The sequence below is a fragment of the Penicillium solitum genome (genome assembly GCF_028829755.1).
Source record: "Penicillium solitum strain IBT 25940 chromosome Unknown utg000003l_segment0_segment0, whole genome shotgun sequence".
Classification (NCBI taxonomy): Eukaryota; Fungi; Ascomycota; class Eurotiomycetes; order Eurotiales; family Aspergillaceae; genus Penicillium; species Penicillium solitum.
In genome coordinates, this window is record NW_027072123.1 from 2,906,356 (window position 1) to 2,930,053 (window position 23,698).

Below are 23,698 nucleotides of genomic sequence, written 5' to 3' on the forward strand. Positions count from 1 at the left end.
GGGTCGATCCCTTGATGCGGACAAGCTGCAAGCATCATTGCTTGGGCACGCGTGTCGATCACTACTTTGGTATGCTGGGATTATCAACACCGCCTCCCCCTTCTAAGGCATGCGGACAGTTGATCTTAAACATCCCTTGTAATTCTCTCTCCGCCTCCAATGCCGGATTGGTGAGCTACCTCCCCAAGTTGGGTAGTTCGAACGAGTCCAAAATAATGACCCAAAGTCTCGAATATTTACCCATATGCAAGTATCGGGATCGGTACCTTTTTTACTCTTCTGTATCACGATAACCTCCAGAAATACAACATTCTTTCCAAGGTTCAAGAGAATGTCGCCGGTGGGGAAGGAAGAGGGGATATTCAACCCCTCTTACCGTTGTTCCAAGTCGTACAACATACGATGTACAATGCCCGGTGGCCATTTTCTGTGGTACACCAGTCTAGTTGTCAATTGAATGTCGATCAGGGATACAAAATTGATGCGTTCATATGCATGTGGTGTGAACCACTCCAGGTACCGGCTCAGGTACCGTATACATGCACACTTGATGCCGTGTATGGGATTTGTGAGCCGAACCAGACCTATCCCCCTTGGAATGGTTCAAAGAATGTGCCCGGTACATTGTCTTGATCTTAGGAACCGGAGATAGGTTGGTGTTGACTTTGTAAATGATAACTATACTGAAAGATTAAGACCACCATGTTTCCATGTTTCCAGGAACAAACAAAAATACTCGGGATTCCCGATTATGGGATCTATAGTATTCTTTTGTTGACAGGTCTCCATATTGTTTACGGAGTACATCTTGCCTAACGTCGGTTCCGAGATACGGAGTATAGAGACTGTGGGTTTTTAGAGTGGAGGTAGATGACGAGACCAGGGACGCGGCATACAACGCGTCGTTCTAGTTTAATCCCCTAGAACGAAAGACTTCAAAAAAGAACACACACATACACACGCAATATAATTTGAAGGGAAAAAAAAAAGAGAATTAAGGCCAGAAGCAGATCGAAGAGAGCGTTTGTGGGCCAGCAAAGTCAAAATTGAAAAATACAGTATTGTTCTGTATCAGGAAAAGAAATTTAACTTTGGGAAGTTAAATATAGCATCAGACTTATCAAGGCATCAATATGTACAGAGTACATGCCCAACTCTCAACTCTATACTCCGTACATATACATCTATAATAAATCTATAATTGCTATATATAATTGAACTGCACATTCAATTTACCACCTGAATGTTGAAGTATTGATTATACAGTACCTAGTTATATCAGAAAAATTCCAATCTTCATTGTTCCGTGTATTGGAGAGCCGCAAAATGGCAAGATGGATATGGAGGCTAGACCCTTTACTGTGTGGTAGAATGGATCCCAACAGTATGTATCGACCAAAATAGACGGAAAGAGAGTAAAATGAAGAAGATCAACAAGATCAAATAAGATAATAAGATCAAGAACATCTGCATCCATCGCTATTCCGTCGAAATAATTCTTATCGCTCCTTGATTTCCGTTTCCGGACTGAGGGGGATCCACGATCGTTGAGGGCTTGCAAGTATCAAGGAGAAAAAGAAAAACATATTTTGTTGACCGATCGCATTCAATCGTTTTTTCCCTTCTCTTTTTTTTTCTCTTGTCCTAAAGCGTGAAGTTAAAGAGAGAGAGAAATAGAGAGAGAGAAGATAACTTGACACGGCAAAAACGAAACTTGAAGGACAACCCTGTCTTTTCCTTCTTTTGCCCCCCCGGTCTAAACTTCCATTTGAATTTCATCCTGATTACAACTCTCCTTCCCTTTTTTTTTTGTCCCCCATTCCCTCTTCCCTCTTCTCTTCTTCACTTACACACTCTTTTTCTTCCATTCTCTCGTTTTCTCGTGTTATAGGGTACTAGTACCTTTTGACCTGGGACTTTCCCGCCCAGTTCCTTCCAGATTTGAGAGATGGCTCCTCCTCCACGTCTGCGCATTCTGTCCGGTGAGTTCAACTTCCTACCTAGATATTAACGTCTGGGATACTACGAAAAGATGGTTCGTCATCTAATCAAAGTCTGTGTAGTCGGTGGCAATGCGATCTCTGCCTTCCTCTCATGGCGACTTCAGGCGACAACCTCCTGTGACGTTACGCTAGTCTGGAAATCTGGATTTGACGCCGTGTCTCAATACGGTGTCTCATTTAAGTATGTATCAAAGTTCTTGTGTCACAGCCAGATGGCTAATCCCCTCTGCAGATCAAAAGCATTCGGCAACGAACGATTCAAACCCCGACATGGTGAGATTTTGATATCACCACTTGGCTTGAGCCCTGGTCAGAGCCCCGGCTGACCTGTCCCGATTTCTAGTTGTTCGTGCTCCCGAAGAAGCCTCATCCCGTGAAAATGCCTACGACTATGTCATCCTCTGCGTGAAAGCCCTGCCAGATGTCTACGACCTTGCCTCCGTGATTGAATCCGTCGTCACTCCACAGCACACTTGTATTCTGGTGAATACAACAAATACTCTCGGCATTGAAGCCCATCTTGAGCAAAGATACCCTACCAACGTTATCCTTTCTCTCGTTTCCAACGTGGAGATCTCCCAAACGGGACCCAGCGAGTTTGAACATTTGAGCTCGAGCGAGATTCACGTGGGCGCAACCAACAAATCTTCCTCCATCCCGACATCAATCCAGAACGACATGGCGGCGGCATTGGCAATGACGTTGAACTCTGGGCAGGTCGACTGCAAAGTTTCGGATAATATCAGACAGGAGCAGTTCGACCGTATGATAGGGTGAGTTTCTTCGGATTTGCTTGGATTTGGAATTTACATGCTAAACGTCTCCCAGCCCGATCGCGTTCCATCCCGCAAGTGTCGTGTTCGACACTCCGAATCATACACAACTCCTCGAGAAAACCGGTGTTCGTCCACTAGTAATGGGCATCATTGACGAGATGATGGAGCTCGCCTCTGCACAAGGTTGCTCATTCCCTAGCGATTTCCGGGATAAGACGGTCCAAAAAATGATTGCGCTGGACTCTCCGACTACAATGTACTCGGATTTCCAGGGCCGACGCCCCATGGAGGTTGAGACTTTCCTAGGGTCACCAATCAAGTTGGCAATCGAGTCCAACGTTCGCATTCCCCGAATCGAAACAATGTACGCAATGCTACATCACGTCAATATCGCAAACCAGAACAAGTCCCGGCAGGAGTCCCCACCTGCTTCCGTCATGGGTCAGCCGCCTCCGCGATTATCTTCCGTGCCTCCGCAGCAGCGACCCATGACGAATGGTGGCCCGCAATTCATACGTGGAAGCCGAACACCCTCGGGAATGAGCATGCCCCCGCAACAAAGACGAGGCCCACCCCCTGGTATGATGCCGAGAGGCCCAGGTGGACCGATGCCGATGCCACCCCCCAACCGAGTTCAGCGCGACCCATCATTGGAGGGACTTGAAGAATTCAGCCATTTGGTTGTCTATGATGAACAGGGCGAACCAACTATACCGCCTCAGAATGGAAATGGGTACCCCGAGCCAGCACCTGGCCCTGCTTCTGAATTGACATTACGGGAGCGCGAGCTGGCTCTTCGTCAACGTGAACTACAGCTGCGTGAACAGGAGATGAGCATGCGCCGGGGGCCTCCTGGCCCAGGACGCCGTGGACCGGCTCCCTCCCGCCCTGCTACGGCCTTTGATGAAGAAGACGAGGATTACTTCGACCCGATGGATAATATGGGGATTCCCCACATCGACCCTGACAGTGTCGACATGATGAGCATGACTTCCCGCCGAGGGCGCAAGGGCCCCAACCACAGCCAGCTCCGTAAAAACCCCGAATTTGGTGTAAACGCCCCTCCCTCTGGAGGCAGCCGGCCCTCATCGGCCTTCCGTTACTTTGGCAGAAAACGCGCGAGCGACCGTGTGATGCAAGAAATCCCGGGTCTCCATGATTCACTCATGGATAATCCCATGATGAGCTACTCCTCCAACAGATATGGAGCCGTTGACCGAAACCAGATGCACGCGGACTCTCGAGCCAATTCTTTAACGGCCAGCCACATGGGCGACTACCCACCTCGACCCTTCCCACAGAGCCGGCGAAACAGTCAGACTCCCGGAATTCCTTTCGGCGGACCCCCGGGACCCCCTGGCCCAGGAGGCCCCCGCATGGGCCGCCCTCCAATTGCGCGTGAACACAGTCTTGGCCCCCCTGGTGGACCTCACAATGGCCAGCCGTCACCTCCTGGTAATATGCGTACGCCGGTGCCGCGGTACCCTCCGGGACAAGGAAACGCGGCTGGGCCGCAGCAAGTTGAGCAACACTATGGAGTGAGCAATGCGTTCCCCGCTAAGGGTCCCCCTAAGAACCAGAATCTGACCGGAAGTGCGAGCGCCAGCGCGGGGAGTGGTGATAGTGGAGCCAGTGCAAATATTGATTCCGAACCCTCCTCTCACAGCAGTCAGGTAAGCCTTGGCGGTCAAGGGGTCGCGGCGCCCGTTCGTTAAGACGGGTTCCGCCTGCTTTTCCCAATGGCTGACCGGCGTTCCATGATTGAATTCCCTTTTCGGCATTGCATTCTTCCTCGGCTTGGACGCTCATCGTCCGCTGAAAATTGGTCATGTTTGGACCTTTTTTGCATCATGGTGTCATTGTGCGGGGACTTTATTCTTCGGTCCCGTGCTCTCGAAGCACAGGTTAATACTCTGCTGTTTGCTTCTTTACATATACATGAGGGACATAGGGGTATTCGTTACTCATTTTTTTTTTCTTTCCTGTTTCGGAGTGTGGTTGGGATAACGAAGTGTTCGTGCGAGTTTTGTCTTTTTTTCTTTTTGTGTGATTTGCTCTGCATCGATACTCATCCTGTTTCGCGGCATTATCGACTTTTAATGAGGCCACTACGCAAGCCTAAACTGGGAAATCCTTACTTATCCTTGCTGTTTCTCTTCCTCCCACCTCCTTTTTCATCTTTACAGCATGTCGATATAGCGTCGTCGGCTCCCCTGCCCACCTTTTCATCTCTCTGCATGACTGTATAATACCAGCTGGCGCATTCCTTTTCCCTCCCATTTAGACTCGTATACGCCTATTGTCTTCATTTTGTCTGTTTTATCATCATTCGCTCCCCCTGGGTATTTCCTTCATTTGCCACGCCTTTTTCCTTGTCTCTCATCTGGCTTGATGCAAACAGCCTCGTCTTTTATTGTGGTCTAGTCTGGTCTGGTCTCTGGCGCATTCCAAAAGAGCGGGAGGGTGAATTTATCCGGTTCATTGAGTTGTGTTGATCTGGTTGCTCGGTTCTCGTTTTGCAGGGAAAATTAATACAGGGTGCACTGCAGTCCTCAGATTCGCTGCGTCTTTTGAACAGCACCTTATTACTCCAAGGAGCACATGAATTGATAGACCCTTCCATTATATCATTGAGGTTGCTACAGTTTATGGAAGTTCAAGTATGTGTTAGTCAAATAAGTAAGATAAATTCGAGTGCCTATGCACGTTCGGTTCGAAGTATAAAATAGAGTATCTGTATCAGCACGTGATCATCAGATAGTCAACAATCCCGCGGTCAAATATTGTCAACAACCAACACAATCTTGGAACCTCAAACAAAAACCAGCCTGCACACAAGCCAAGCCACAGAATAGAGCACCGTTTCCCCCCCGACTTCTACTTAAATTAGCTTCAAAAACAAATCACACCCAAAATGCCACCTCCAATCCATCGCCGCCATGAATCAAACACCACCTACTCCCGCCCCTCAACCCTCCCAGGAAGCAGCAATTACAACACAACAGCAACCCACACATTCAATACAAACCCAAACACCACATATACCTCCAATTACAACTCGAATGCGTCAACCCCTTCTATGTCCGCTGCCAAATCGCGGCAATATGCCCACCTCCATTCCCAGCTCGCACAGCTCAACGCCAACCTCGCCGACACAGAGAACCTACTCCGCATGACTGCCGTTCAGGCGGGGGACATGCGCTTCCTAGGTGGATATTCTGGGGCACTGTTTATGGGGTCTGCGAAGATTCTGGGAGAGGAGGGGGTTAAGGGAAATGCGGACAAAGATAAGAAGGCAGATTCCCAAGAGGGGGAAATCAAGAGGGAGGAGAGTGATGAGGATTGAATTGATGAACTATCAATTATTGAGTATTGATTTGATATGATATGGTGAGTCGGATTGGTCATGATTGTGTTGCGGTGCTTTACAATAAATAGGCTGTGGGTGACGATTTCCATGGCTTATGCTAACATATGTCCAATGTCTAATAGCAGAGATATGACCTCCTTTCTCCTCTGTTTCCTCTATATAACCGACGTATCATCTTATTCCACCACGAATTGACCACCGAGAATGATCGCTGGCTCATCGATGTTATGGTGTTCATAACTATTTCCCAGTCATGTTAGCTGTGCTCCTCAAAATTACGGCAGAAGAGGAAGTTTTCTCTGCCTCAAGGCCGAGCCTTACCTGAGTGTTCCTATACCACCGGCCTCGAGAATCAGCGATGTCTCTGTCAACGGCTTTCCAGTCCAGCGCATGGCAAAGGCACGAAGGATATGGCCGTGCGCAACGACAAGGACATCGCTCTTGGGCTCATCCGGGTTCTCGAAGCAGGGACGCTGGTATTTGTTTCTGATCTCATCGATCAGAGCATCGAGGCGGCGAACGACATCCTCGGGAGATCTGGTAGGAGAGGGGATGGATGTTAGCATGGGAAGACAACACCATGGCAATGTTTAATGCATAATTGGAATTAAGCCCTAGAATCAGAACATAACGAAGAAAAGAAGCACTTACTCTCCACCGGGACACCCATCTGTCCAAATATTCCACGGCCCTTCGCCCTTCTCAGCCCGCTGCGCCTGGATCTGCTTGCTTGTCAACCCCTCATAGTCCCCGTAATCCCACTCTCTAATCGCCTCCGTAACCTCGACCTCAGCCTCGGTCCGAATTGCCTCATTGTGTTCGGGCTTCCCCTGTTCACTCCAAGGCATTCGTCCCCGACAGCCAAGCTCGAGGAGCTCTAGGGTGCGCTGGGCGCGGGTGCGGGGTGAGACAAAGCTAGAACGGCGTGTTAGCTACGTTCGGAGTGGAATAGTGTCAGTAGTGTAGACGAGGTATTTCGTACACATGAACGAGCTTCTTGGGAACAACCAGTCTGTCGTTTCCGACGAGAGCTTTGCCTGTTGCTTGAATGCGCTTCTCTCCATTGGCTGTCAGCGGTAGATCGGAGATACCGGTGTGTCGGCCATTAAGCGACCATTCTGTCTCGCCGTGGCGGATAATAAAGCATCGAGGAGCCATTGTATGTATTTGAATTGAGTATAGTGAAAAGAAAGAAAAAGGAAAGAAAAGAGAATCCGGTTCAAGTACAAGTTCAGGGTCCTCTCATTTGCGTCATGGTGGACCCCGATAACAGGCTTATCACCCTTTTTCTCCCATACACATTGAACTAACAAAAGATCAGCAGTTGACCTTCAATTATTCGGCTTGGCTTTTTTTTTAGTAAATTAAACATTTAAAACAAAACTTTTCTTCTGGTCTAACCCTTTTAGCTCGCCGAATAGTTAACCCCTCCCCTAAAAAGATGGATTATCAAGTTACCACTGACAAGACACCTCAAAACTCTGAGCTGTCTTCTTCCGTGAGATCGGTTTGCACTTCGTGGTGCCTCGAGTTTTGATCTCTTCGACCATCGCATGTCGCGAACACTTCTTGTCCCTGAACAGTTTCACCTTGCAGCTCGGATCGATATTGACATTGATGAAAGCCTCCGCACCTCCATTCTCGAGGTTGGAGCGGCAGCCTGAAGACCCCTGCCCCGCGTAGGTGACCGTAGTGCCCACGCAGTGCTTGTTCTGAAACAGGTCAAAGGTCCAATGGGGCCTGTGGGCTTGGACTTCTTCGGTAGGAGGGCGTGAGGTGGGGAGGCCAGCTATGGTTGCTGGGAGGAGAGTTAGGGCAAGGAAGGGATGTTGGATCAGCTTCATTTTGGATCGGTGTAGGTTGATTTTTGTTTTTTTGTTCAGCGGTGTATGCAGAAATTGAGTTGGAGAACGTTTTCTCTCTCTTCTATGAGGTTAAGGTGTTTATAGTGCCTTTTCACCATTGCGTAGTTATGACTGCCATGTTGGGTCTTACCACGGATTGACGCGCACATCTTGCACATTGGGGGGTTGTGGACTATGAGAATACACTTGATGTGCTTTCAATTTGCCTTGGAGGATATTTTGCATACATCTATGATAGGTCTTAAGGTTCTGTTTTGTTCCAATCAACTAGTTTGGTAAACAACAACTTGGCCATATGACGATGGTCCTCTTTCGCCGGCTATGACTGATGTTAAGGCTATGTTGAACAGCCAGGCCTAGGATACCCATTTGACTTTAGAGTATGCATGGTCCACTCAGTTGGCCTCTCTCTGGCCTCCCATCTAATGCTTTTATAGATGGAGTCTACCGCCTTTCTCTCCGCTTTGTTTGTACTCTTTGCATCAAGTGGGAAGGCCAAGTTGTGGAGTATTCTGCCAGCAAATATCCATGCTCATCCACGCTAATCCACATCACCAACATGGAACGCCGACTCACATCTAGGAATGTGAGCCTGGATTGGGTTGAGCGAGATGATCAAGATGGGGATACTGTCTCGGCGCATCTCATTCAAAGCACATACTCTCGGCTGAAACTCCAGTATGCAGAAAAGTTGAGCCAGAATTGGGTTGAACAACTTGAATCACCCAACCAAGCCCTTGAGCAGCTGTCTCTTGCTGCATGTCTGATTGAACTGTGGAGGAGTATATACGGCGCTATACCAGCTATAGAACAAGATCAGTCATCGAGAGACACATTGCCGTTCCCAGGGTTCGTGGACCTAGCTTGTGGGAATGGTATTCTCGTGTACATACTTCTCATGGAAGGATACAAGGGCTTAGGCTTTGACGCCCGCCGTCGAAAGTCCTGGGAGACATTCCCAGCCGAGATACAGGAATGCCTGGAAGAGAGAATTTTCATCCCTCAGCCTTTTGTGGATGTATTGGACTTGCAAGCAATTGGTGTGGAGATACACACTGGCGATTTCCCGGAAAATACATTTATCATATCCGACCACGCAGATGAGCTCACCGTATGGACTCCCATAATGGCTGCCCTATCAAGTCCCTCGTCGCCATTGCCATTCTTTGTGGTCCCGTGCTGTTCTCGTTCACTTGCTGGTTCTTCGTATCGCTATCCTCCGCCAAAAGAGGGGGGTCCAATACAGAAGAAATGTGCGAATGGCAATCCTGCCGCATGGAAAGTTGATGATGCCATAGAGCAGAATCTACAGCCTGCATCTGGTGATTTGAGGGCACTTCGTGCGATCAAAATTGAAGAGAAGACCGAGAGCGGGTTTCTGAATTCAATGATTGGATCTCTCACTGCAAAAACAATGAGTATTGCCGAGGAAATCGGGTTCGGTGTTGAGAAGGCATGGCTACGCACTCCTGGTGCGATTAACATGGCGTTGATTGGAGGTCGACAGCAGGTCACAAGGGAGTGGCTAAAGAACTCGGGTTCTACAGATTCTCCAACAAAACGAGACCCAGGGGATGCAGTCTTGAAGAATATCATAGAAGTGGTTGAGCGTGAATGCTCTAAGGATGGTGGCATTCAGGTAGCTGCTAAGCTCTGGGTTACACGGACGAAGAGTCTTCACCAGGGCCAGGGAACAGTGCACCAAGCTAAATAAAGATACCCAAATAAACTTAGCCATCTTTCAATAGCATTCATAGATGACTACTACTTACCTATCCCTATTCTTTTTATGATTCGCGTGCCTTTCTTTTGGTAAACGTGCTAATAGCAAAAAACAATGAGCCCAATCCTCCTGGTCGTCGACCCAGTATGCTGAAAGCAAGAGCACAAAGAATGTAGAATCCAGCAGCAATGCCTTGAAGGTAGTGTTCCGAGTCCGGAATGGTTGAGGCACTGATAACAAAAAACACCATAGCCACTGATTGGAGAGAAACTTGAAGCCAACGGCTCCATGGCAAGGCCACCCCGATCATCAGCGAGAAAAGGATAACTCCATATAGACCAGAAAATGCCAGAGGTATGCAATAATAAGAGAGCGCAACCCCTACCAATGGACTCAGAGTGCTGGACCAATTGCTTAGCATCTTGTCAAAGATGGATATGGCCACAACAAGAGAAACCAAGAAGGCGTATGCGACTGCTGTGCCGAGGGTTCTAGCGTGATGACTCCAGTCATTGTCCGGGTCTTCAGAACCATCTAGCTCCTCCGTCGAAAGAGCGGTGGTATCATGTGTCATTTGGGAGTTCGAAGAAAAAGCCGACTGGTCGGTGTCACCGTTTGAGGTTGCTTGTTCTTCATGTTTCGCGTCTGATTTATTAGACACACGTCGTGGGAGAAACAAGGATGTGGAACTTCCATAACTTACCATGATCAAAGTATCCAACCATTGTGATAAGTGGAGCTGCTAACAGGAGTACGGACACAAGTTGTCCAAATGTCCAATTGCCTGGATTGCTGCCAAAGCCATCTTCTACTCCATAAAGTACGAAGGCCAGGCGCAACATGCCCCATGTGAAAGCAACAATCAGCCAACCCACCTAATTCGAATTAGACAAGATGAGAAGAAACGACAGAGGATACGTACTTCAAAGGCTACTGAGGCCCATCCGTCGAGAAGGAATCGGGCAGCCAAAAAGAGAGCAAAGAGAGGACGGTAGCAAAGTGAATGTCTTAGACTATGGCGAGAGGAACCCTCATAGCTCCATTCAAAGACAATGCGTAGTAGTTGTCGCGCTCGTATACTGAGCCAGAGTCTAGCCTGCCCGAATATTGCAACGGAAAGAGATCTGTGTAACTTGACGACTCGAGAAACAAACCCGAGGCCAATGAGCAATGCAGATACCAAAGTTGTCCAGAATGTAAGACCAAGTAAGCCCACATGTCTATCAGAAATCCCTAGATAGCAGATAGCAGGTGCTCCTGTATGAGGAAGATTTCCCCCATTGTCTCCATTGAGAGAGATGACTCCATCGCCCCAAAAAGGGTTTCCAGTGGAGAGAAGTCCAACAACGAGAAGCGTGGTTAAAGCACCCATAGCAAGCAATCGCCATAGACGCTCCAAAGTACGGGTATAAAGATAATTGCGTAGCAGCGTCAAACAAGCCAAGTGGGTAAGACAGGAGAACCATGCTAGGTTGAGGATAAAGTACCAATGATAGGCTGCAAGACCACATCGAAGTTCTACAAACCCACTGACCAGAATCGCGAAGCCTGTTACGATTTGTAGGTCGCTCACTGCTAGTATACACTTGTCCGACTTGTCAATACTGGCTATAATTGATAGACGAACTTTGGGGGAGCTATAATGACCAACCTTGATAGAAGTCCTTTCAAGTCGAGCACTAAAATGGGGACTCATCCGTCGAGGGCCCATAATACGACTCCAAATGTATGTTGGCCAACACCGCAGCCCGCGCAAGAACATTTCGTCTACGGGGTTGGGACGAAATGGTGGATCGCTATCATCAGCCACTTGGAATGGGTCATGGCTTGGATCGTACACTACAACGTAGTGTATAAAAATAACAAGCAATGCAATGCCAGCAGTTACGGTGTAGTTGATAATCACTCCAACTCCAGTGATGTCATTGTCGGGGGACAAGGGTGGTGGTGGTGCTGAGCAATTGTAACTGCAAGACATTGCGATTTCGAGGCAAAACAAGACTGACAGGCCGAAAACGTGGCGTTCAACACTAAAAGGCCTATCTTTTGACTCCGAATCACGTACACGAGGGCTAAGCACATAGGTGTTGATAGGGCATGTATGAAAATCTTATAAGTTGCCAAGGAAGATCAGCAACTACATGGCTCCAATGAGATAGGACGGTCCTTTTGAAGGAAAATGATAATTCACATAACGAGACTAATGGTATTGGTATTTCATTCGATATGCTCTAGATCTATTCATAAACAAAATATAAACTATAGAGTGGGGGGAATAGAGAAAGGAGTTTGTTAATGTACAATAATGTTACAGACCTCTCCAACTCCGTTGCTATATTAGTTGAAGATCCAAATCAAAACGCCTAGGCTCCCATTTCAAGGCAATCAAACCGTCAGCCATACTTTAATCACTGCGCATCATGCATTAGGTTGAATTTTCGGGGCAAACGGTCTCTTTTCCATCACCGTTTCCATTTTCCGCACGAGCATTTTTAGAGGCCGTAGCTGATGCCTGCGTAGCAGCCTGGGAATTGGCAGATTTCGATTTTAAGTTTCTCGATGCAGCTTGAGCGGCAGCCGCAGCTGAATTCTCTTTGAGACGTCTCATGCGCTCAGATCGACCTTCCCCTGGGAGACTGCCCCAGACCGGTTCGATTGAATCGGCGCGCCAGTTGTTGCGATTCCCACCGAGTGCGCTGCGCTTTGGGGACAGGGGGGCAAAAGTAGAGCCTCCCACGCCGGATTCACCCCACATGCGGACGCGTTGAAGCTTGCGCAGTTTGGAGAGACCGTAGACACAGACCAGTCCAGTCAGAGCAAAGCAGACCACGGAGACACCTCCGAAACCAAAGTCTGATTCTTCAATGAAATTCTTCAAGTTCATGCCGTAGAGAGCAGAGAATAATGTCCCTGTTGCAAGGCCGAGTGTTCCAATGCTGAATTTGAGATCCATGAGCATGAGCGAGTTGCGGTTGGCGTCGAGGATAGCTTTGACTCTTGAGTTGTGTTAGAGATGCTTTTCGCATATAATGAACGATCAAACTTACACTTCTTCCGTATTGCGAATATTCGTTACCAAATTGCCACTGGCTTGAACAATCTCATCGCACACTTTGTGGTAGGACTCCAGAAGCATTTCCACTTCTTGATGGTCATCCTCTTCTCGCTCTTTGCCGACCGATCTCTCAGATAAGTACATCGCTGCCAAATCATCATCGGCCTCCAGAAGATCATCAATAGCATCTCGTACCAGGCGAGCTTTCTGCTCAAATGTACCAAGTTTCTTGGAGTAGATCAAGAGGTGCCGGAGCTTATCTCGGTCGATGTCCTCCTCGAGCGCACGGAGAACTCGCACGACGGGATCTCTCACTCCATTAAACTCCTCCTCCAGTCCACTCGTGACACTAATGAGAACGGCTTCCAGCGCGCGAAACTCGTACGGAAGTGATTGACTAGGCTGAGCGGCACCCTGAGATTGTCTCTGGCGGAGCTTTCCTTCTAGATCGTAGATGAACAGCGATTGCATGTATGAATCTGTTGATCCGTACGCGTCGAATACGAGTACCCGGTCCGCTTTAATGAGCACTCGCAGATGCAAAAGATTGATGAGGATTGCCCTAGGTCGCACTAGGATATGAGGGAGTGTCGACGAATCAATCTTGCGTAGATCTCGAGGAAGAAGGCCATACTGTATCGTGATTCATCTGTTAGCAAATGTTGAACTCTCAAACTCGGGACCTCTTTACCAACCTTGGCAATCAGCTCCTGCTTCCGAAACTCCCCGTTAACGAGGGTGACGTCTCCATTGATATCAAACTCCGTGCATCGGATTCGCAGCTCGTTTGACGCTTTGGCTGATAGGCTGCGGCCAATATTAAACATTCCCTCCGTCCCTTCATCCATAAGTCCAGGGTTAGTCGGGCCCTGATTCTTGTAGTCGCAAGCTTTATTCCGCCTGAGATCGAAAAGCCGTCGGAGAAAGGGTCGGCTTTTGGTTGACGCATGACGCGAGAATTTCAGTTGCTTAGGCACCAATGCCGGGGACACTGTTGCTCTAGTGGGGTTCGGTTTCCCATGTTGATTGTTGAAAATCGTGGTATCCAGTGTTGCGGGGCCATGGGGAGCATCGAGACGCGTCCAGCTCGAGAGTTTCGGGGATGGTCCTGTCGAGAAGCTTTTATCGCGGCCGGCAAGACGCTTCGGATAAGCGCATGCTGATAGTGCGGCTGAGAACCCAGACTGTGATCGTAGGAAGCGCAATAAAGAGGCAGAAGGCGCAGACAGCCTCGGAGACAGCATGTCTCTGGATTATCGACCGAGCTGTACGCAAGTTCTCCCGATCAGATCTGATACGCTTTTTTCCGTTGCCCGGAACAATGTTGACCCGATAATCAGGATGTACTATACAATCACTATAAAAACACCGCTCGCTGTTTCTCAAATGTCTTGTACTCTGTTTGGAATTATGATTCTATCTAGATATCGAATGCTACAAACTGCTTAAGTTAAATCATTTCCTTGTCGGCTCAGTGCCCAGCCAACCAGGTCATCACCCTTGTCCTTCTCCATTATCTCCCTTTTGCATTGAATCGCCCAGATCAAGTGTGCCTCGATCACCTCATTGTTCCGAAACCACAATTCATCCCAAGGGTTGTGTTCCAAATGACTTCGGGTTTCGGAATCTAAGTTCTCCCACACGGTAACCCACTCACGAAAGCCCAGCCTCAACGTCAAGATATCGGCAAGGTCAATCCTGAGATAATCATGATCATGAACCTTTGCAACAACCGGCTGAATGTCCAAAACGACATTTCTAATCTCAATGATGTCGTTTGCCTGCTCAATTCGCCGGTATCGTCTTAACAACCTCTCCCAGCCACCTAAAAGCAGATATCCTAGCCGCCGTCGCTCGCTATCTAAGCAGCAGTCCAACCATTTCACAAGTACTTCACGAAGCTTTTCACGCCCCTGATATTTAGCAAAACAATGGTTACAGGACATACCATCAATGAAACTTCCGGTGATCTTGGTTTCGTCCCAGTTTTTGAAGTCCTCGGCAGGGTTGGTGGTAGGTATCCAGTGATTGAAAGTGGCACCCAGACGAAACGCGCGCATTTCCTGCCAGCGCGAACATCCAGGGCAACGCAACATCCACATAGTCCAGAGAGAATCAAAAACGTCGTCGCGATACACGCATTGAACAGGGGCCTTCGCGGTCGGTCTCACACTTCTCATTATGGCAGGAAAACCTGGGAAATATCGGTCTAAGGCACTGGGAAATGGCAGGCGACGGCTCGGCACTATAGGCATCTTGTCTGTGCCTCGCTGCACAATAGATGAGAGTTCACCACGCCGGAAACGACATTCATTGCACTTGCGCAAGTGCCGCTTGAAGCCGCAGCGCTCTCTCTCAATGAGGCGTGCTTCGTGATCTAGAAGAACCTGCTCTTCCTCTTGTGTGATACTGCAGTATTCATCTAGGCTAAAGCCTTGGAATGTGATCATCCCGCTGTCCTGAAAGCTGGCCAACCTTGCACCCCTATCGCGCACATCATGATTCGGTATTAATGTGTTGCACCTGGAGGCGAGATAATATCGACGCCGTATTTCCCGGTCCTCATCCCGGGAGTTGGATTGTTGTTTGTGTAAATGGTACTGTTTGCGGGATTTCCCTTCTCTTGTTGGCTCCCAGCTCGTGTAAGGACTCGCTGCCGCAGATCTTGGCAATGGCTTGCGGTACTGCAGTCGTAGTATATAATGGTTGTCAAAGGCTGTATGTGGAAGCATATGGAGACAGATACTACATGCCCAACGTGCAGAATACCATTCTTTGGACGTGAAGTCAGGGTCGAGGTGGTTGTCCCTCGATCGAAAGACGGGCGTGACTCCTCCGATTTCTTCTCGGCATTCAAGTTCAAGCAACCTCTCCAGTAAATGAGTTCGCTGTGGTTGAACCACTGTGCGGAATTTGGAGTTGGTTTGGCTGATGGATATGAGGCCAATGGGGTCTAAAAGACGGAAGATAGAGCACAGGATTTCAACAGGCAAAGACCCAAGAGACGGAGGATCAGGCTTCATCTCAGATGAAAAGAGGTGTTTTTTGTTTCTGGTTCGTTTTTCTTAAGCAAAACTCGAAACTGGTGACTATGATGCAGGAGATGAACAAAGGATGGACCAGGCTTTACTTTGTATGCAGTCTGGGCCTATTGCTCATGGCGGTGTAAGCTAAACTCCACTTGGCCATATAGGTAGCCTTGGAAAATTGGAGGATTGGACTAAAATAAAGAAACATAAAAAAAAAAACATCTACTTCCTCATACTGAGACTATCTCTCACATCCACTGCATTTACCAATGAAAGCTATATACAAAGTGCCCCTCTTTTGTTGACACTTGAAACCAAACTTTTAGGCAAAACGCTGGACCAAGAAACAGAATGCTCAATGCTCGCAAGAATGCGCAAAAGCCATTGGTATCTTGAAATACTTGAAAAATCCCACCGAAAACTAACCGCTCACCAATCGTCGTCGTTGTCTTTCTCGTCATCTACCAATATAGTTAGCATATAGATCCGCGTTTACGTGTTGGACTTGACATACCACTTCCGCTGACTCTTTGTTTTCGCTTGTTGAGAGCATCTTGCAATGCGCCGGCCAAACCACCTTGCGGCGCGCCTCCTGCATTGGGGCTTGTGGCCGACGACTCGTTAGCACCACCGGGTACCAGAGCTTTACTTCGATCTTTCTTTTCCGTATCCTTGACCTTGCGCAAGCCTCCGCCTCCATGGCCACCAGAGGCTCGGATGGACGCTAGCAGATCGGTGTGCCCACCGGCGGGCTTTGGCAAGGGTGGTGCAGCACCACCAGGGGGTGGAGGTGGGGGAGGAGCACCACCTCCAGGTGCCCCAGGCGGTGGAGGCGGCGGCGGTGGTCCACCCGGTGCCCCCGAAACAGGCGCCGGAGGAGGGGGAGGGGGAGGCATTGAGGGGCCCCCACGGCCCGGAGGCGGAGGGGGTGGGGGGCCACCGGGCGCTGCAGAGCCCGGTGGCGGAGGCGGAGGAGGGGGAGGAATGCTAGGAGAATACGTAGGTGCCGAGGGCGGGGCGGGGGGAGGCGGAACTGGTCCTCTTGGTGGTGGAGGAGGAGCTGCTGCAGGAGAAGACGGTGCAGCTGGCACAGGCCGAGGCGCTGGTGGGGGTGGAAGTGGGGGTGAAATAGGGCCTCTGGCGGGTGGGGGAGGAGGTCCAGTTGTAGTAGCCATGGGCGGAACTTTGGGAGGCAGTTGGGGTGGTGCTGCTGGGCTTGCTGTGCGAGGCGGCGGAGGGGGAGGGCCACCTGGTGCAGGGCTACGGCTGGGGGGTGCCGGTGGCGCAGACACCTTACGGTCACCAGAGAAAGGCGGTGGTACCCCAAATCGAGATTGACTCGATTGATTATGTTGGCTATCGTCCATCGGTGTCTTTGGTGGTCGCGGGGGCGGCGGAGGCCCAGCATTGACGTTGGAAATTGCGCGTGGACGCCGTGGAGGTACAGGGCCGGCGGGCTCTGCGAATTTTCCTGCGTCTGCAAATGGAGGTGGCGCATTGAATCGTCGCGCAGGTGGGGATGGCTCACGAGGGGGGAGGGAAACCGATTCTTCTGGTGCTTCAGAACGTGTCTTCCGTGACGGCGGCGGCGGCGGCGGTCCCCGTCTGCTTGTCGAGCTGGAACCCGTATCTTGGGGACTGATCGAGGTTACTTTCGGAGCGGGAGGTGCAGAAGGTGGCGGTGGAGGAGCAGCCTTTGGCTTATTGAGATCCTCGGCAGGAGCAGACTCGGCCGCCGCTGCCTGCTTCTGGTCAATCCAAGCTTTGATGAATTCGGAATTCTCGGCAATTTGGTCTTCGGTAATTCCCATCCCCTTAAGCTCATCCAGCAGCCCTTTCCAAGAGGGATCACTCGTATCAAATGGTAAATCTGGCTTAGCTGGTGGCGGGCTTGGGGACAGCATCGGAGGCGGAGGAGCAACCTGTATCGAAGGCGCAGGGGCTGTCGGCGCTGGTGCACTTGGAGCTGGGCTCGAACGATGCAACAAGCTGCCAAACAAAGACCGTCCTACTTTCCCATTGGTAACAGGAGCAGGTCCCTGGCCTCGAGTGGATGCGAAAGGAGTCTTGATGGTCTCTTTACTTGCATGTTTCTCGCGCTCATGCACCTTCTTGATAAAGGTCTTGGCCTCCTTCTCGTCGACAAAGGACAGGCCGGCGGGACAGGCTTCGAGCTCGAATGTATGAAAGAAGGTTCGGTCCTGGTTGTAAGCGAAGTTGTCATAGATCTCCTGATCCCAGATCACGCCCCTACCAGCGGGCTGCATAACGCATTGTCAGCACTTTTACTCTTATCTCCAACACCAGTGTGAACAGCCTACCGAGACATCGACTATTTTAAGCCAGAAAGTCCTTCCCACAAGGTCATTGCAGAGGACAACAGCCCCTTGAATTCCGGTATATGTCCATTTCTGTCCATCCGGGTAGGCGACGTAGAGTCGCGCGACAGCTACGGCGAGGATCTTGTTGGCGGGTTTGGGGACATTCCGCTTAACAGTTTCCTTGTCGGCGTCACTGAGAATGGAGGGCATGGTGAATCGAGGTGGTCCCCCACTAAATGGAGAGGGGAAAGGTGATAGTTCGAAGGGTGGTTACGTGAGTAGAGCACACATTGCAGCCGGGCGGGTGACTTCGAAGGATGGACTAGCGCCCTCAACACACCGACTGATACGGTAGTGGTGGAAGGTACAGGGTTTCTTTCTCGATTGATTAGATTTGGAGGCCGAGGTGTTATAGAGAGGAGCCGACCGGCGGTTGCCTTGAGAGTTGGAGAGGATGAACCGGAGGTGAGAAGACGTAGGCGGGGCGGACCCAATATACACCGGAGTGACCTAGGCCTACCGCAGCACCGCCATACCGGCACGTGGTACTTTTCTTGTACCATTCAAAGTGTGGCTAAGTTCACTACATACATTTGTTACTTGGGATTTTTCCTGCTTGATATTTTCATGTCTCAAATCCGAAATCAAACATCTTAAAAACACAAATTAACAGAATATTGTTGACATGCTCTTCATAAGTGATGAGGATTGCGGAATGCGGTTTAGCGTGCCCATTTCAATGTGCGCTATGTATATCATACAAGGATATTTGAAGATGACCTCACTTCATTTCTAGACTATGTGGGGTCTGATCATGGATTATTAGCTAAATACATGTAAGATGTATAAATGTGTCAAGAAGAATATGTATTCTTTCGACTAGTAATACTTACATTCCTATCTTGACTATGTATGTATGGATCATTGTCGCAACTAGGTAGAATGCTAGTATTTACCTTCTAAGTCAAAAGCAATTTCCTTGTGCTTTTCAATCCTTCATATTAATATCATGACTGGCATTTTAATCAAATCATAGCTACTCTACGACATACCCTTAAGTTGTGCTCCTTGTACCCGCGGTGTACCTACTAAAAATAACCATTAAATTATAGATACAATTGCATTTTGTTCTTGTTTCCAAGGTTCCTGCGGACAAGTGAACATGTTTAGGCAACTTCTAACTTCTATCATGCTATTTGTTGCAATCTGACCACCGACGTCATCCCGCTTAGGATCTATAAATCAGACATCCAACCAACCTTCAAGACCTATTTCTTCAACTCACCATCAACAAAATCACCAGATTTATTTCATCTATCTACCAGCAAAGAAGAGCTAGTATTGGCTAGTGACAACTCAACAAGAAGCTCTTCTATATCTCCAAAATGCCGGTCATCCCCGAGTCGTCGGACTTCCCATCTGCACCCCAAAAGGGAGGCAATAAGGCCGAGGATAAGCCAGGGAAACAGCCCCAGAAAGCGACTGCAGCGGACTTCTTATCGAAGGGACCTCAGATTCCAGACAGTAAGTTGACTACCAGACTTACATAGGCCCACGACTGACACTTTGTAGATATGCCTCCCAAGGCTTCGAAAGAGGAGCTCGAAGCACGCGCGAAGGAACTGAACAAGTCATCCAACTGAGAGGCCATTGATCAACAAATTTTTATCTATCTGTATTTCGTTTAATAGCAGTTTCCGCCATTCCAGGCAATTGCCCAAGTCGAGTGTGTCTATAGCAGGTCATAACCCAAACTAGGTCTAGTATAAATACAATACGGAGAGTACCTAGCCGCCTAATAATTATAAACCAAAGCAGACAAAAAAGTAGAACAAATGTCCTTTTTGGAATTCAGCTTCGTTTCTTCAGAGGCTGCGTCTACTCCCAACCAAGGATCTCTTGAGGTCGGCTTAATCGATTCATTACGTCATACATCATAGCACACGTGATCACGCGACATCTCATTGACTGGACCCCTCACTCCTCAACGCGTTAGGAAGTGCTCCAAATGCCTCCAGAACGGTCCAATGTGCCGGTGAAGCTGTCTCTACCACTGGTAGGTGTTCCACCATCTCGGAGTAGACTTACCGCTAACCTCCACTAAGCAATACCAGCAGGAGCTCTTCACCGAACTACGCGCCGAAGATGAGCTAGTCATTCTTGCACGAGGCCTGGGGCTTCTGCACCTAATAACAAATCTCCTCCATTTCTACGATGCGGCGGGAAACAATCTGGTCCTGGTGGTGGGTGCAGATGAACGCGAGAATGAATGGATCGGAGAGGGTATGTGGATTGGTGTACATCCCAGGTCGGACGCGTGTTAGAAGCTGATGGATTCTAAACCCAGCATTGGCGGAACATTATGCTACCAGCAAGTCTCCTCTTGCTAGGGGGTTGAAAGTGATCAATACCGAGAAAGCTACGGTGCCGATGCGGTGGGTTTCTCGTCTCCGCTCTGTCGATTGCGGTGTATTGACAAATTGCCAGAGAGAGAATATATGGCGAAGGAGGTATTCTGAGTGTGACATCCCGAATATTGGTTGTGGACTTGTTATCGAGTATGTATGTTTTAGTATATTGGCTCAAGACATTCGCTGATCTTTCTAGAACTTCTTGATCCCGAGAAGGTCACTGGGATGGTCATTTTACATGCTGATAAGGTTTTGGCGACATCCCTCGAAGCTTTTATTGTCCGGGTCTACCGGCAATCGAACAAGCGTGGCTTCTTGAAAGCATTCTCAGACTCCCCGGAACCATTTACTATGGGCTTTGCCCCGTTGGCTAATATGCTGCGCAACCTTTTCCTACGCAAGGCATCACTGTGGCCTAGATTCCATGTTTCTGTTGCTGAGTCCCTAGAAGGAAATCGCAAGGCAGAAGTGATCGAGTTGGAAGTTCCTATGAGCAACAAAATGAGGGAAATTCAGAATGCTGTTCTGGAATGCGTAGAGATCAGTATCACTGAGCTCAGGAAAAGCAACACTGGGCTGGATATGGAAGAGTGGACGTTGGACAGTGCTTTGCACAGGAATTTTGATATGATTATCAGACGTCAACTAGACCCAATCTGGCACCGTGTGAGCTTCAGGACAAGACAAATTGTCAGTGATTTGACAAACCTACGAGAAGTCCTTCAGTGTGTCTCCCACATGTCTTTCTGTTTATTTATACTGACAGCTCTACAGTGCTTTACTCAGCTACGATGCGGTATCTTTTGTCAAGTACCTCGATACTATCGTGTCTGCGCATGCTCCGCCTCCCGGCTCCAACAGACATAATTACTCTCCGTGGCTTTTCCTCGATGCTGCCCATGTTCTTTTCCAGACCGCCAAATCACGAGTCTACGAAGGCAAATTGAACAATGAACTGACCCGCCTTTCATCTTCAACTACATTTTCTTCCGAGTTGAACCCGGCTCTAGAGGAACTGCCAAAGTGGAGTGTCCTATCAGATGTCCTTGCCGAAATCGAACACGATGCTTACCTCCATCCTGCGAGAACGGATCAATCAAATAACACCATATTGATTATGTGTAGTGATCAACGAATATGCCGCCAGCTTCGCGAGTATATTGGAACTATGCACTCAAAAATTGCTCAAGGGCCCGAATCCAAAGAAGATGATGATCCTAGCGAGGACAAGCCTTCTGCGGAGCTTATGATGCGGCGTCGGCTGCGAGACTACCTTAATTGGAAGAGGTCTCTCTCAAATGTCAACAAAAATTTGTCCCAGTCAGTACAGGACGAAAGATCCGGAAACCCCTCCGAGTCATCAGCGGCCCAGAGCGCGCATCAAGGACGGCCTCCCCCAAACAAACGTCGTCGAGTACGTGGCGGCGGCGCGGTCACCTCGGCTGCAGGTCGTGTGCCAAATAGCAGTGTCCAAACCGAAGTCGAATTGCCCGGTCAGGTCGTCAGCTTGCTAGGCGAGATTCAACCTACCGAGGTGGAAGAAATGCAGAAAGAGGAGGTTATTGTCGACGAACTGGAGGATATGGAAGATTTCTACGAATTGTATGATATGAATGATCTGGTCATGATACACCCTTACGACGGTGACATGGATGAGCATATACTTGAGGAAGCACGTCCGCGATACATTATTATGTACGAACCCGATCCTGCATTCATTCGAAGGGTTGAGGTATATCGCAGTTCCCATTCGGGGCGAAACGTGAAGGTTTATTTCATATATTACGGTGGCTCTGTCGAGGAACAGCGGTATCTGAGTGCTGTCCGACGAGAGAAAGACTCATTCACAAAGCTGATCAAAGAGAAGGGGGTAAGCTACCCAGTTACACACCTCAAACTACTAACTAACGTGATTTTCAGAACATGGCAGTCACCTTGACGCATGACAAAAAGGCCGAAGACCCCCAGGAGCAATTCCTCCGGACAGTCAACACTCGTATTGCTGGAGGAGGACGACTGGCAGCTACAGCATCCCCTCCTCGGGTTGTAGTTGATGTGCGGGAATTCCGAAGTGCTCTACCATCTCTGTTACATGGAAACAACATGATTGTGATTCCCTGCCAGCTCACCGTGGGTGACTACATTCTCACTCCAGACATTTGTGTCGAAAGGAAATCGATCCGTGATCTTATAAGCTCGCTCAAGAACGGCCGCCTCTACAGCCAGGCCGAGACCATGATGCAGTATTACAAGACCCCGTTACTATTGATCGAGTTCGATCAAAACAAATCTTTCACTTTTGATGCGTTTGCCTCCGTTCCAACAGGGCCCACGTTTATGACAGACTACGGTTTCTCATCTTCCGGCACTGCAACCAGCACTAGCAGCAGCTCGCTTGCTAATCCGTCTAATCCAAAGTCCGCTCAGCATTTACTTGTGCTCCTCACTCTCGCCTTCCCACGCCTAAAGATCGTCTGGTCTTCATCCCCTTACCAGACAGCTGAGATTTTTGCAGAGCTTAAAAAGAACGCCCAGGAGCCAGACCCACTCCGTGCGGTTCAGCTCGGCCTTGATATTGATATATCTAATTCGTCTGGCTCTACCGACGTCATGGCTGCCGCTGGGATTGAGCACCGTACCTTCAATCTTCTTCCACAAGACATGTTGCGAGCTGTTCCAGGTGTTACACCCCAAGCTCTAGAGCGGCTGATCATCGAAACGGACAATATTAGTGATATCGCCAACATGGATGTCGAGCAGCTGGATCCGCTGGTTGGTAAAGAGGCTGCACGTAAGATCGTTGCTTTCTTCCAGAAAAGCGTATTTGACTAGTGAGGAATCTGATCTGAGGTCTCCCGTGCATGTTTTTTTTTTAATCCAATCATAAGTTCACAAAAAAGGCTGCCCAAGTGTGTGTACATCAACATAAATGCGGTAATGTGTAACAAATACAACTACATCATCCTATCACATCTCCATGTTTTGCTCAAATCAACCAGAAAAAGCAAATAAAAAGTAGCAAGCAGCCGAAATATCCGAGTTCTGGACTCTCAATCAATTTGAACATTTGAACCTGGTCTACCCCATAAGACAACTTTCCGTCTTGGCGACGATCGTGCAGATCGGCTAAAAACAGAACAACCCC

General features: G+C 48.9%; 10 protein-coding genes across 10 annotated transcripts; 5 read left to right on the forward strand and 5 right to left on the reverse strand.

Moving 5' to 3' along the window:
- Positions 1-1,802: 1,802 nt before the first annotated feature.
- N7455_005023 (ketopantoate reductase family protein) lies at positions 1,803-4,494 on the forward strand (the record flags this gene model as incomplete). The annotated part of the gene is made up of 5 exons (XM_040957550.2): positions 1,803-1,982; positions 2,064-2,184; positions 2,236-2,276; positions 2,347-2,776; positions 2,832-4,494. Exons 1-5 carry the CDS (start codon positions 1,949-1,951, stop codon positions 4,492-4,494), a joined length of 2,289 nt encoding a protein of 762 aa, XP_040811884.1. The 5' UTR covers positions 1,803-1,948.
- Positions 4,495-5,693: 1,199 nt separating this feature from the next.
- N7455_005024 (DASH complex subunit HSK3 family protein) lies at positions 5,694-6,125 on the forward strand (the record flags this gene model as incomplete). The annotated part of the gene is made up of 1 exon (XM_040957567.2): positions 5,694-6,125. The coding sequence occupies one exon, from the start codon at positions 5,694-5,696 to the stop codon at positions 6,123-6,125; it is 432 nt and encodes a 143-aa protein (XP_040812019.1).
- Positions 6,126-6,325: 200 nt separating this feature from the next.
- Positions 6,326-7,307, reverse strand: N7455_005025 (histidine phosphatase family protein; the record flags this gene model as incomplete). The annotated part of the gene is made up of 4 exons (XM_040957613.2): positions 6,326-6,389; positions 6,471-6,686; positions 6,801-7,064; positions 7,132-7,307. 4 exons carry the CDS (start codon positions 7,305-7,307, stop codon positions 6,326-6,328), a joined length of 720 nt encoding a protein of 239 aa, XP_040812002.2.
- Positions 7,308-7,603: 296 nt separating this feature from the next.
- Positions 7,604-7,993, reverse strand: N7455_005026 (uncharacterized protein; the record flags this gene model as incomplete). Its single annotated transcript, XM_040957641.2, has 1 exon — positions 7,604-7,993. The coding sequence occupies one exon, from the start codon at positions 7,991-7,993 to the stop codon at positions 7,604-7,606; it is 390 nt and encodes a 129-aa protein (XP_040812005.2).
- A 580-nt stretch (positions 7,994-8,573) lies between these two features.
- On the forward strand, positions 8,574-9,728 carry trm44 (tRNA (uracil) methyltransferase; the record flags this gene model as incomplete). The annotated part of the gene is made up of 1 exon (XM_040957675.2): positions 8,574-9,728. One exon carries the CDS (start codon positions 8,574-8,576, stop codon positions 9,726-9,728), a length of 1,155 nt encoding a protein of 384 aa, XP_040811953.2.
- Positions 9,729-9,801: 73 nt separating this feature from the next.
- Positions 9,802-11,715, reverse strand: N7455_005028 (uncharacterized protein; the record flags this gene model as incomplete). Its single annotated transcript, XM_040957576.2, has 3 exons — positions 9,802-10,382; positions 10,441-10,612; positions 10,660-11,715. 3 exons carry the CDS (start codon positions 11,713-11,715, stop codon positions 9,802-9,804), a joined length of 1,809 nt encoding a protein of 602 aa, XP_040811932.2.
- Positions 11,716-12,162: 447 nt separating this feature from the next.
- Positions 12,163-14,036, reverse strand: N7455_005029 (CorA family magnesium transporter; the record flags this gene model as incomplete). Its single annotated transcript, XM_040957662.2, has 3 exons — positions 12,163-12,733; positions 12,785-13,425; positions 13,488-14,036. 3 exons carry the CDS (start codon positions 14,034-14,036, stop codon positions 12,163-12,165), a joined length of 1,761 nt encoding a protein of 586 aa, XP_040811945.2.
- A 201-nt stretch (positions 14,037-14,237) lies between these two features.
- On the reverse strand, positions 14,238-18,352 carry N7455_005030 (WASP family protein; the record flags this gene model as incomplete). The annotated part of the gene is made up of 4 exons (XM_040957600.2): positions 14,238-15,276; positions 16,255-16,282; positions 16,336-18,082; positions 18,143-18,352. 4 exons carry the CDS (start codon positions 18,350-18,352, stop codon positions 14,238-14,240), a joined length of 3,024 nt encoding a protein of 1,007 aa, XP_040811926.2.
- Positions 18,353-19,527: 1,175 nt separating this feature from the next.
- Positions 19,528-19,785, forward strand: N7455_005031 (uncharacterized protein; the record flags this gene model as incomplete). The annotated part of the gene is made up of 2 exons (XM_040957588.2): positions 19,528-19,666; positions 19,715-19,785. The coding sequence occupies 2 exons, from the start codon at positions 19,528-19,530 to the stop codon at positions 19,783-19,785; spliced, it is 210 nt and encodes a 69-aa protein (XP_040811908.1).
- Positions 19,786-20,150: 365 nt separating this feature from the next.
- Positions 20,151-23,385, forward strand: N7455_005032 (ssDNA endodeoxyribonuclease RAD1; the record flags this gene model as incomplete). Its single annotated transcript, XM_040957627.2, has 7 exons — positions 20,151-20,198; positions 20,248-20,425; positions 20,490-20,577; positions 20,630-20,700; positions 20,750-21,278; positions 21,328-22,423; positions 22,474-23,385. 7 exons carry the CDS (start codon positions 20,151-20,153, stop codon positions 23,383-23,385), a joined length of 2,922 nt encoding a protein of 973 aa, XP_040811982.2.
- Between the last annotated feature and the right edge of the window lie 313 nt (positions 23,386-23,698).